Raw genomic sequence first — 13,732 nt, forward strand, 5'->3', positions numbered from 1 at the left:
ATAGTTTTTTGAGAAATTTGCGCTTTATATAATTTTTAGAAGTATTAAATGTGGATTTACATAGGTAGATTGGAGAAGACTCTTTAGTAATGAGATCATCAGAGGCTTAGGAAATGTAAAAGAAAGGCTGCTGTAATTGTGGACTGTTCAGTCCAGAAGTGAGAAGATAGAAGGAAGATCTGATCATTTTGAATTAGAGATAACCGCCTGATCACTTTGAAGCCATCACTGTGGTTTTATAGGACAGGTTACACTAAGGATAACAGACTTACAAGGCCCCCACAAGATGCTCATCAGAAACTAATCTTGACTGGCAGCTATGGGTATATACTCTGTACACTGAAGGCCAAGAGGAGGAGAAATTACAGGAGCAGTTCACACACACCTGATAAAAGCAACTTTTTCTTAGATTTCACCATTCAAGTTTGGGACTGGGCTGACCATCTGGCTCTGATGATCCAGAAATCTTGGTCTCAGTATCTCACTTGCATCCACCATGGCTGGCATTTCAGGTTATCCTGCTGCTTCATTCCAAGACAGCCTTGCTGTTGGTCATGAGATTTAACCCAGTGGAGTTTGTAAGCCACAGGTGATCACCTTGAATTATAGCCACATCTTCCAGGAATGGTTTCTGCATAGTTGATTCTGCCTTGGGGGAAAAGAACATCTAGATAATCTCTCCAAATCTGTTCCAACCCGTATTACAAGCTCCCATGATGGACACACTGAGTTAATTGTGTATGGTGTTTGTTCCACTGCAGAAAAGGTACTTCCTAAAGCTGCTACATGTTCAGAATCAGAGTACTGACCTTCTCTATGTTGTTTTCCAGAGAGTAGGAAAATGGCTCTAATCTAGTCCATCCCACCTTCTTCAGAAAAGATGCAAGTTAATCCAAAACCTATAATCTGATTTTTATTATGCTTCATGCCTGAAGACCTTCAGAGATGGAGTTCTATAACCTCCCAAAGCAAATCAACCTTGTTTCTAAATATCCTTGCCATTAGAAAGTTATCCCCAGACTTAACACAGCCGATCCTCTCAATCTTCCCCCTTTTTTAAGGCCTTTCATTGTTTTTATTTTTCTTTTCTGCTCCCCTTCTTCACTTGATTCATGTCAATCTTTAATCATTGGGCATGAAACTGGGCAAGTTAGCTTCTTCTAGAGCCGAATGGAGTAGTATGAGGGTATAGATCAGAGGTTTATTTCATGCAGCAGTCCCTTTTGAAAATGCAAGTATGTTTGCATTTCTTGCAATGTTAGACTCATGTCTGGTTTTCTAAACATGACCCTCCAGATCCTTTCTGCAGGACTGAGGGGCAACGGGCACAGACTGAAACACAGGAGCCTCCATCTAAACATGAGGTGAAACATCTTTACTTTGAGGGTGCCAGAGCATTGGAACAGGCTGTCCAGAGAGGCTGTGGAGTCTCCTTCTCTGGAGACATTCAAAACCCACCTGATCACATTCCTGGTGAACCTGCTTTAGCAGGTGGGTTGGACTGGATGATCTCCAGAGGTCCCTTCCAACCCCCAACCATTCCGTGATTCTGACTCTGCACATCACGTACTCCACTTTAGGTAATCAACTTTCCTCATGACAACACTTTTCTTACTGTGTTGTGTTTTTTCAGATTAGTTGTCAAGATCGCTTTCAATTTTAAGCTCATTTTCCTACCTGCCTATAGTCTCTTACAAGCTGCGAATCTGAACGTTTACTAGATGTGATTTCTGCAGTGTCTTAGTGACACCAGCATATCCCCACAGAGGTTCACTTCTGTGCTTCAGTCCCAATTTGCAAGGCTTTGTAGACTTACTAGCTATCATAATAAATTGCTCAGTGTTTCTGTTAAGTAACATGAAAACTAGGATAATAGTCCAAACCTATTCTGCCTGACCATGTTAGTCATACCTGCAGCAAAATCATTGGTATTGGTAAGAATACAAATCCTATGCAATTAAGAATGTTTGTGATACAGAAGGATTTCCAGGAGGTTCTAGGACAGGAAAATCATTATACTAAAGTGCAGACTCCTTGATAGGGGTACTCTCTGGCATGTCTTGGATCAAACAATTTGTGAATCTTTGTTTAATTTTAATAAGTTTTGGAGAAGTCTGTCTCACCTATTACTTAATCAAAAAGAAAACTTAAATCAGAATTATATAAATCTCTGCTGAAACATAACTGCTATAAAAATAGGAACAAAAATATGAGACACATGAGCAACACACTACAATATGTGGTCTCAACATAAGAACTTTGGGGGTTGTATCCAGTTGAAATTACAGGGGAATTTTAACAGATGGTACTAACGCCCATTATGGGGTTTTTTTGCTTAGGCTGTGTAATTAATATACCTTATCCTGGAAGGAAAGATTAAGTGATGTCTAATGACCACTTGGAAAATAATTCTTGCAGTAGTTGGTTTTTTTCAAGATAGAAATTAATTTGTGGATGCTGACTCATTTATTTCCAAAATTACTATCATGTATTAGACCTGTGAAACAACACTTTACTTGGGCTTGTTATTTTTTGAGGTTTTGTTTTTTTTTTTTTTTTCAGATAGGATGACAATTCTTCAAGGCACTGACATGTTCAGTACTGTCAGGTTATAACATCATGATATTGTCTGTATCTCCTAGCATCACCTGTTCAATAGCGTGTAATTTTTATCAGTATTGTGTGTAAAGCAGATGGCTTGTCTATGATGCTTTGCCAAGACAGTGGGTAAAATGGATTACTCATTGTATTAATTCATTATCTTTCTTTATGTGCAATTACACTTTGTTTTTCCTGTTGACATCTGTTATGTCAGATTTGTCTGAACTCCAGTTAATCTACCATTTTAGTGCACAGTTCAGACCATTTGCAATTCCTAAGTAAAACAGCATTCAGCTCTAATTCTGGCATTCATCCTTGATGAAATTGCCTTTCTACATTTTGCCTCCTGTCACTATCCACTTCCAGGTACCTGCTATAACTTGAATATTCATTTTACATGAACTGATCTTTTAATATATACTGTAAATATGTACATTTTAACAGCTTTGATTTTTACTTGAGATGTGGGGTTTTTTGCCCATAGATAGTCTGTAGTTAATAATTGGATCTGTGTCATACCACACGTCTCTTGTGCATCCTGCGCATTGCAAGGGGAGCAGAGGGAGGGCTCTGTACTTACCTGTCAAGGAATGGGAGGCCTCACATAAGACCGTATATGTCTACTGCTTTTATTTTTAATCAAAAAGTATTTGAATAAAATACAGAGATCTGGTTGGCAAGAGAAGTTTCTGGTTCCAAACTGTGTCTTACTGAAGTACCAACAAGTTAGGTGAGAAGTCTCCTCAGCTGGCTGGAGCACAAGCTCTGATTTAAGTCCTTGAATAACACATTCTGTGCTGGTGCTGAGATGGCTGACAAGATCGTGTATCAAGCAGCTTTGCTGCTTGTCGCAGTTCATGTTCACAGCTGTATTCCTACAATAGCCAGCTGTTGAGAATGTGCCTTCAGTGGAACTTCAGTTGTATAAGATTCATAGCCATTTTTCACTGTCTTCTCTGAAAGCTAAATTAATAATTTTATAAAGCAGGTTCTACACAGACTTTTTGAACATGGTTGTTTGGTGGTGGTTTTTTGGTTTTGTTTCTGTTTTTAATTAGCATAAAATTAATTTAATTTCTAAAATCAAAAAGATGCAAATGAAAAGAAATTGTGTTCTGTAGGTGTCAGTTTCAAAAGTTCTCCAGCAGCAGCAGCCACTAGAGAATTTTCTTTTGACAGGTTGTCTCCCCTTAGACTGCCATGCATGAAGAAAATCAGGCTAAATAGTACTTTTTTTTTTGTAAAATTGCCCCATCAACTGTAGGTCCTGTGCAATCACCTTTTCTGACCGAAATACCTACTTTTATAACCATTTCAAGGCCAGCACTGATCTTGTAGAAAATCAGGATGTGAAATTAAGAGCAAATAAACATTAAAAGAAAAAAATTTAGATTTTCCTTAAGCAACAGGCTGTGGCAGCTACATAATCAAAGAACTGATCAGGAACAATTCCTTAGAACTGACTTTTAAGTCTTGGCTTTCTTACAAGATTACTGCAGCCTGTTGTGTAGTGTTTCTGTTCTGGAAACCCTTTCCAGCTTTTGAAGAAAGCAAAAATGGTGCATCACACTGTGCACTCCATCTGGAGAGAGCAGTGGCATTTCAGAACCGTTCTTACCCAGCCACTGCACTTTTTACACCCATCAGATCTCTTTGCTTCACAGATTTTTACTGCTGGTAGCATTTCTGTAATATTCTGTCTGCCACCTATGTAAACAGTATTTGGTTAATTAGTTTGAAATACAGCGCTGTGGCAGGAGAGCCTTGTGAAGCTTTTTACTGGAACTGCCACTTCAAGTTATTTTCAAAATTTTTTTGTTACTTAGAAGTCCTGGGAAAATCAAATAATTTCCCTCCTTCATTGCATACCACATATATTCACTATAGGGGAAAACTGTTAAGATATATACACATTTTCAGTGTGGACATGTTGTTCCAGTCCATCTGCACCCTCACTTTCTCCTGAAAATCTTCCAGGAGACACATTTCTTCAATACTCTTAGTCTTTCTTAGACCAAATTTGTATGAGAGAGCAATGAGATGGTATAAAACAGAATTGTCAGGCCCTGGAAGTATAAAATCCCTATTACTCTTGACAAATAACTCCACGTTAGGAATTCTGCTTTGTTTTATTCTTAAATTCTGCTCTACCTTTCCCTCTTCTTTGCTGTTCATGATGACTTGGTCTGCTGCCGCAGAGAAACCGAAAAATTCAGAAACGGGGAAGAGAACAAAACCTCAAGAATCTAGGAAGAAGGAGAAACCAGTTTTCCTGAGGGACGGGAGGAACTATTAGCAAAGCAAATTGCCAGAAAGCTGAACCAGGGTGGAAATGTTTTGTTTCTTTGGGAATGCAATCTGTAATTCTGTTGCTATATAAAGCAGGGTATTTGGTTAGAGCTGGTTGTTAACATATGTTTTGTTTTAAAATTTAGTGAGTATTCATGATTATTAGCGAACCCGTTGATTTCTAGGATGTTGTCCATGGGAGTAATGTGTAAGGAATTAAAACCGGAGTCCAAATCCTTGTGGAAGTTGATGTTCCATTGAGCTAATGGGAACGATTGTTGTTGATTATAGGCATATCAGAGATTATGCTACTTGGAGTCACATAACGCAAAAAAAAAAGTCTTCCATTTCTTTTTGCACACAAGACAGATTTGCCTCAGGACGTAGCCAACATTTTGCCAATAAATCATTTTGAAACCCAAAATGGAAGCTTGAAGTAAAATTCCAGTTCATGGATAAATTGACGTTTAGTCTAGTGACCTGACTGTTTGCCCATTTTCTGGCTGCATGAATAAATTAATCTAAGAGTTGTGTATATGTTGAAACAGTACATGCCGAATGTCTTTTCCTAATGATGTTGCATGTTGTAATCTACAATATATTGTATTTGCTTTTTTGTGGTTTGATTGGTTGGTTAGTTTTTGAGTGTGGCTTAATTTCTCTTCTTAACTTGAGAAGAATCTGCCTAGACTAGCTAGATGCAAAGAAAGGAAAAATGCAAACTGAAGTGAGGCAGAATTCAAAATAAATCACTTTTCGAACACTGGTATCTATTGATATTCTTAACAGGCAATGAAGAGTCTACTGGTTCTTTGAATAAAAGAGGCACTTAATGACATCCACTTTCTTCATTCTATGCACCAATGGCATATTGTGGGCAGGTGGATATTTATATGTGAGCAGCAATGATATATAGCATCCAAACCATTTTCTGCTTGCAAAAAGTGTCTTTGGCCACATGACTGCCTTGAGAGGTGGTCCCAATGCAGAATGGCAATGGAGGCTGAGTGACTCCCTGCCTGTGAGTCCTGGCTTCTGCTGGTTGCTTGAGCTTTGGTGTCAATATACCAGTCAGAAATGTCAATGCAGCTTTCCTGCATGAGCTGCAAAGATTACAGGATGTTAGTGTTCATTCCCTGACTTTTCCTTTGAGTTCTCAGTGGAAAAAATAAAATTAAAATTCCCTAAGATTCATATATAGCCCCACGGAAGGTTTTTTTGATTTGGGATCCCTTCTTATTCTGAAAAAAATAGCAAGAAGAAATTAAACAAACCTCAGATATCTAGAGGGGCCAGGTTGGTTGGTGGGGAGAGGGGGAAATAATTCTAACAGTAGGAACAAGCATCATCAGTCAGGACAGAAGAGACCAAGCACAGACTTTTAACAAACAGTCTAAGAGAACTTCCTTAAAATAGACTTTGGAAATATTTATAGAAACTGGGAGAAGGAATGTCTTCTGTTCTCTTGCCAAGTCCTGTAGCTGTACAATAATGTGCAGCAACGTGTAACACGGAATGTTGTTCTGATAGGAGATCTCTTTAGCAGCAAATGATCCCAAATAAAGGGAACTAAAAGTGGTGAGTGTGTTAGCTTGAAGGTATTCTTGCCAGTTAACGAAGTCAGACTGCTTTCAGTGCTTGTAAATTGCTTCCGAGGAAAGAAACAAAAATCATGTTGTCCTTATTTTGCTGTCAAGCTACTTTGTCATATGCAAGCGTTTTCTTTTCTATATAAATGAGCTTTACTTTGTCCCGTATATTTCTTCCCTAAATAAAATGTACAGAAGTGAAGAGATCAGACCAAGGCAAGCAGCTGTGGCTTTCAAAGGCAATGGGTTATTCTCAAGTTTGTATCCCTTTGCCTTGGTTCATGTGAGCAGTGGCAAAGTATAATAATTAGTAAATAATTGAACTGTAATGGGCTGGTTAACTTGCCACAGTGTTTATTGTGCTTATTCTGCTGCTTTTTTAGATGAGTGTGTCAGTGACTGGAGTTACTTGAAGTGATACTATTTACACCCTGCCTGATCTGAATAAAGCAAAGCAATGGACAGTTTGGATATACTATTACATGCCTCAAATAATTCAGACCATAGAAGTTTTACTTCAGATGCCATATTACATGAATTACTTCTTTTTTTATTATGCTGTTTAGCTTGTGATTGTATTAGTATTCCAGAAGTCTACAATTTTTGTGCTTTAAAACATGAAAGAAATGAAATATTTTAGCGAAGAAGTATTTTCTACAAGAGAATCTTCAGGCATGTCTTTTTGGAAAAATGCAGTTGTTTAAATTATTCATTTGCTGGTTAATAAATGTAAAATTGTGTTTGTTTCTGAATTGTTTGACAGACTTCCATTGCCAGATCACAAATTTATGGGCTACTGGAAAGTCGATCAACCAGGGAATGCACAACAGAAACTGCTGTGTCCAACAGAAACTAAAAAAATAGATGTAAAGGTTTGTCCTTTAATTTAGTTTAAATTCCTATAATACTGGTTTCTTGTATTGGGATGCAAAGAATCTAAAATGTTATTAATTTCTTCAGGAGAAAGAACATATACAAAGCTTGCTTCTTGTTACCTGTTCTCAGGTGTTTTGTACTGACTAGAAAAATGAATATTTTTGTATACCTACCCCTCACAACATAAAGTGAGCTTTCAAATCAGTAAGTTTGGCCAGAAGTTCTTGGAAACAGGGTTTTATGAGGATATGGAAAGTATCATATTTGAAGGAACTTTGTAGCTGTTTTGAATGCCTGCAGGTGGCTGGTTTCAGAACCCAGATCTCAATTTTTGGATAAGGTCAGAGAGCGAAAAGAAAGCTAGTTTCTGTTTCTGTTTTACCTGCAGCTGTTTTCTTATGGGTCTTTGGGACTGTGAAGTTTGAATCTGAACCTTTGGTGCAATTTGACCTGCAGCCAAAGCTTCTAAGTTCTTTTTAGCTTCGGGTTCTTGCTTAATTTCAGTGATTATTACTACAGTGAATAAGGAAAGACCTGAACTACTAATGTGATGTAGGGGTGAGATTTAAACTTTATGTAATAAGAAATTGCCATTCAACTTCTTTGAAACAAAAGTATTCTGATTTTTTCCTTACATGGATTGTGTTTTATCAGTACGTGATACCTCCTTCGTGCCACTGAGCAATAATGGTTCCAAACCAATAAAAGACTAAAGAGGAAGGGCACAATGGTTTTTATAAATAAAATGGCAGGATGGACGTGCAAAGAACTTGCAGGAAAGCATTTCCTTTTCCCTTTTGTGTATTTAGTAATTGATCTGTATTTCTATTATTAATAGCGTTAAGTCTTGAAGACTTGTAGATTTTCATAAAGAATGGTGAATGGAATATTTTAGCAAACCCTCATTGGTATCATTTGTTTTAGGGCCCTGTGTACTTAAACATTCAAGGATTTCCACTGGAACGACACGAAGCCAGGTCCCTCAGTTTCACAGAAGAACTTGCTTTTTGGATGCTGCCATTGGGTGAAGTTAACTTCGTTTGTGATGTCACAGTAACAAAAGGTACCAACTTCTATAATTATCCCAAATATTATAAACATGTGAAATATCCTGGAGAAGAGGAAGGACTGGGCTGTGGCAGGATGTAAAAGGGCAATATAAGGGATTCTAATTGTAATAGTAACACTTCAGTGCATTTACAGTAGTACTTCTTTCTAGGTGTGTTTGCAAGGGAATACAAGAATAATAGTAGGAATTGGAATATGAGAATAGAGTATAGGAATAACAATTAATCTTTTTCCACTCTTTTTTTTTTGAACAGTAGGTGAAATACAAAAATATTCAGCCACTGAAGTTGGAGCATAATTTCACTGAGTCATAGTGGTCTTTGTAAGGGTATGCATCTTTCTCAAACTAAGAGAAGGATATGTAGTTAAAGTAGAACACAGCCACAATTTGCAAGTCTGTTTAGTTTGTATGTTCAACACTGTGTAACTTCACAAAAACAATTCTTTGACTTTTCCTCTCTCAATTCAGTTTTAATACAAATCTTTTATCTTGCAGAGTGCTGTGCTTTTTTTCCCTGTGCTTATACTGGTAAAAATTATTTCTCGCTGGATCAAGGCTGCCTTAGTTACCTATACTATTTATGTCCCAAAGTGAATTGCATCAGTGGGAATGTTCATTAAATAGGTCCAAACTTTATTGTGTATTATAAACTGATCGCTAATGATCAATACTGGAATGCTGTTTTTTCTGTTTGTAGCCTTAGTTTCAAATACATTAACAGACTTTTATGGCAGCAAAACATAAATTAGATGGCTTTGTATTGATTTCAAGAATCGTCTGAAATCAGTCAGGAAGATTCTATATATGAAAGGTTCCATACGAAGTTTGCGTTCATCTCGCATTTAATTAAATATGTGAACTGAAAAGGAGAATGGGATAGAGAAGGAGAAGCAAGATTATAAACAAACAAAACCATCTGGACAGATTTTGTGTATACTAGCAGCTGGCAGGCACTGCAGTCGTGTCTGCACAAATATGCCTTGGACTACTTGTTTAAAGAGTTAATAGTGTTGTGGTAAGATTCTGCCTGTTAACATTTAGTTAGTATCAAGAGGCCATTTCTCTCTTTATCTCCCTCTGTCAATGGTGGTAATTTTTCTGTACATTTTGCTATATCATCTGCTGAGCTTATGACATATATAATTCCAAAAGAGCAATGCTCGATGTCAGTAACCTTTCATTAACTTTATTTTCTTATTTCAGAAGAGGAAGCTGAAAACGTTCTTTATGTTACTACATGCAATCCTGTTTCCTTGTACTTCATGAACATTTCCAGTAGGAGTGGATACTTTGTGGACCTTTATGACCTCTTCCCAAGAACAGTTGGAAGTGTCTGGCAACCTTTTGTGACCGTGGCACCGCTGGGAAATCCACTCAAAGGTCAAGTGGTTCTACATGAAGAGGAGGTAAAAAGAAAAAAACACAACTAAATGTTTAGTGATGAGCAAAGTAATATCATAAGGGTAGAATCTCTGAGGTGTCTACCTCTTTAGATTGAAATAGCCTGGATAAGCCTACACCCTGCTGAATATTCTCTTTTTCACTATACTTGAAGCTTGGGAGTTGTCTTCAGCTTTAGTTTTTATGTGGAGATTTTCCACTTGCACTTTTTTGCTGGACAATGTCCTTTTGCGTTATTGAAGCTGAGTTCTACCTGCTTATCTTATTTCTCTTACTGATAATAGGAGATTAACCTACATGGGAGAAAGGAAGACAGTGAGTTGAGTTCAGGAATCTCAGTAAAGCAGCAAATGTTTGCAAAGTGCTAAGTAAGCTGTCTTATGCTGTGAACTTAAATTCTACTCTGAGCTTGTCCCCTTTTTACTTTTCAAATAATAGTATAAGAAAGAGACATTTTCTGAGTCACAAAGTAAAATGTTGCTTGTATTTGCTTCATACCACTATTGTTTTGTGCATCCTGATATTCCTCATTCTGTAACATCTAAAGTACCAAGACTAGAAAGAAGACTGTAAGCCTTGACATCTACTGTGTCAGCAATGCAAATTTAGAACTGCTGACGACTTCCACGCTGGTTTGCCTCCAGTCCTTTTTTTAAAGTCAAGTATTGTGTACCTTCCACATACATTCAGCTTTCTACTACTGTCAGCGAACTGATTGGAACATTTCCAATTCAAAACTTCTTTACCCAGCAGTGATAAGAGATAACCGTTGATACCGTGCTGCTGCTGTTCATTTTTCAATATTAATAATAGTTTATTATGTTACCTACCAGTCATAATGGTTGGCATGGACATTTAATCTCATCAGTATTGTTGGCTGTTTTTTCATTTTGTTGTTCGATATTTCTTCGGCCCTTTTTTTGATAGCTGAGAGACTCTGATCTAGAAGAACCTTTCCTACATAGAGTTAGGGCATTAAGCAGTTTTCAGTGATTTCATTACTGATATCTCTGTGTTACTGCTGCTCCAGGAATGTTCGTCAAGCGTTGACACCACCTGCCAGTCTCAAACACTGCAGTTAAACTTGATACCTTATGAGAAACACAATTATTCCACCTTTGGTGGAACCACCTGTGCCTTCTTTAGCTTTGCCTTGGACACTTTCCAATGCCAACTAGAGAAAATATGATTCTGAAGTTACCTGCCTATGGTGGTTGCCTGTGTGGTTGTCTTGAACAGCTTCAGAAGGTACCATTTGGGGTATTTTTAGATGCACATAACACACTTGTTCATTTCTAAACAATCTTTGGCATTTTTTGATGAAGTCAGTGCAGGAAACTAAAACAGATGGCAACCTATCTCATGTCTAAGAATGTTTAGACTGTCTCACACTTTTTAACATAAAGCCCAGCAGTATTCTTTGCTTTCTAAGTCTGAATTTCTGACCATGAAACTATTAATAGTTATCCAGCTAGTTTTACTTTTAACCAAATCACAATAGCATTTGGTGTCAGCAATGAAGTTTTTATCGAAGGTTCATTTGTGAAGCTTTAGGTAGTTAACTCTGTGACTGGTTTTGCCTGTCCTCGTGGAATATGTTTTTCAGTCACAGTTTGAATTAAGCTCTCTGTGGACGGACTGTGGTAACTCAGTGCCTGTTTCCAGATGACTTCAGTTGAGCTGCAACTTCATGTTTTTCCCTGACAAAGCTGAAATATTTGACAGTTTCAGCCTTGCCTTTCTTAGCAAGTGCTACAGGCGAACAAATCCTTTCTGAAAATAAACCTGGTTTATGCTGCTGTAAAATAATACAAAATTACAACATTCTGAATGCTTTGCATTATCTTAGGACTTTTTACATACTGTTAACATTAAGACAGACCTTACTTGTTGAGTGTTAAAACATGTTTCATTAAACTACAAACTTGGTTGCAAAAAGTCATTGTATACTTAGGACTCCATTCAAAAGTAATTTTAGGCTTCTTGGGGAACTTAAGTAAACATCTTGCACAGAAAAAAATATGAAAAAGGATTCTCTGTTGCATTGCATGTTTGTATCCATGGACTACATTAGTAATTTATTTGGGATTAGTTTTTAAATGAGGCACCAAAGCACAGGGCAGACAAATGCTGCTGTTGCAGTCTTCACAGCCACTGCTTTGCTTCCTTACGTTATGGCTCATCTCTTAGGATCTCTACATTTCTACTTGTCACTGAATCAAAAGAAGGATTCTCAGTAGTTCAATTCTTCCACATAGAGCTTAGGTTTTATTCCCAACTCTTGCTGCAGTGAAGCCATGGAAAAAATCATGTGCTCTCTTTGTGCAGCTGTGAAATGAGGTGGATATTGCTGTATATGAAATTAAATCCGTAATTACTGATGTTAGCAAGTGTGCATATAGTCTAAGCTAATCATCCAAGTACCTTCTGTATCTGTTGGGAGAATAAAAGTGATGTGCAAGAGCAACTCATCGCAGCTAAGGTAGAACATGGTCACTTGCCCTCTGTGGAGGTGCCTCTCTCTTGCCATTGGCAACAGAAGGAGCCTTGACGTATAGTCAAGGTGCCTGCCTTCAGGACTACTAAGGTCACTGGCGGCTGTAAGCTCAGAATTTGCAGCATTCTCATGTTAAGGTAAGTAGATTAGTGGCACATCTGTATTTTGGGCAAGGTTCCAAGGGTTAGCTACTTGTGCTAAGGGTGCATTAAACAGATCTTGAAGGAAAACAAGTAATGTGAATGAGGTATGTGATGCTTTAGTGTTTTGTTTACATGTACTTTCAAAAGACCAATATTTGTAGAATTAAGTTTCATCTATTAGATAAAAAGTCCTCTAGACAGCTGATATTTCATAAATAATACCAAAACCTAAAGATTTTTCTCAGTTTTTTGTCTTAATGCAGGTCTTTGGAGGTGCATATTTCTGACTAAGTTATAAAAAAGAAACACTTTAAACAGATTATAACCTTATTGGAAAGGATGAGGTGAAGATATTGTGGCTCTTCAAATAAGGTTGCGTGTTTTATTTCCCAGACGACATCCATCTGGTTTCATCAGAGCCCTCCAGTGAAATAAAATGAAAAATCACCATTCATTTCCGTCCTTTAAAGTAAAATTTTACTAAAACTAAACTCCTTGGGGATTTAACTTAACAGCACAAATCAGAGATTCATCTACTTTTAAGCCACTTTTACATCTTCTTGGAAGAAAAGGTAGATGATTCTGTTCCTCCTAGTGGCCAGAATCTTTTTGTTCAGACTTTGGAAAGACTCTTCAGAAATCTGAAGTCTCTTTCTTGTAAGATGGGAGTTGCATTTATCTTTTCAAAGCAGCAATACCTCTGCCCTCTCCTCCCTACCAGTACTTCAGGGCGTACCCCTGTTTCCTATAAAGCTTCGTGCCTGCCTATATCACTTTTCTTTTTGCACCTACTGCTTTTACAGCTCAGAAGAGCAAATACAGACTGTAAAAAATTCCAATAACTTTATACGTGAGTAGATATGGGATTATAGGAGGAAAACACACATGGTGAATTGATTTGCATATTAATTAACTGCACACATCTGTTTTTTCCTCACAAGCGCTTTGCTCTGTTGAAAGGCTGGATGGACAGGATAACCTACAGTCTGCCTGAGGGAGGGAGCTCGGTGAGCTTTGCCCAGGCAGTGTCCCCCCAGCATCCTTTAACTCAACATTTGTCTGTCTTGGTCAGGAGGTGGTATGGGAAGGGAGGGAGCTGCTGGTCCCTGTCCCACCTGCAGCTGGAGCTCGCTGTTAAAGCTCTCCCATAGCAAGGGAGCGAGGAAGTCTGTGGCACAGAAGGTGACGCAGAGATCCACCTCAGTCACTACATGTAGGCGATGGTAAACTCCCCTTAAAAGAAGACTTTTTTTAACATTTTGAGATC

General features: G+C 37.8%; 1 protein-coding gene across 2 annotated transcripts in view; it reads left to right on the forward strand.

Moving 5' to 3' along the window:
* The window catches only part of VWA8 (von Willebrand factor A domain containing 8), a 186,131-nt gene that overhangs the window by 111,343 nt on the left and 61,056 nt on the right, over positions 1–13,732 (forward strand). For both annotated transcript variants that reach the window (XM_065848747.2, XM_065848831.2), the window contains exons 27-29: positions 7,243–7,351; positions 8,280–8,418; positions 9,628–9,830. In XM_065848747.2, coding sequence (XP_065704819.2) covers positions 7,243–7,351; positions 8,280–8,418; positions 9,628–9,830 — 451 coding nt within the window. The remainder of the gene's footprint in view (positions 1–7,242; positions 7,352–8,279; positions 8,419–9,627; positions 9,831–13,732) is intronic.

The sequence above is a fragment of the Patagioenas fasciata genome, chromosome 1 (genome assembly GCF_037038585.1).
Source record: "Patagioenas fasciata isolate bPatFas1 chromosome 1, bPatFas1.hap1, whole genome shotgun sequence".
In the NCBI taxonomy this organism is placed as follows: domain Eukaryota; kingdom Metazoa; phylum Chordata; class Aves; order Columbiformes; family Columbidae; genus Patagioenas; species Patagioenas fasciata.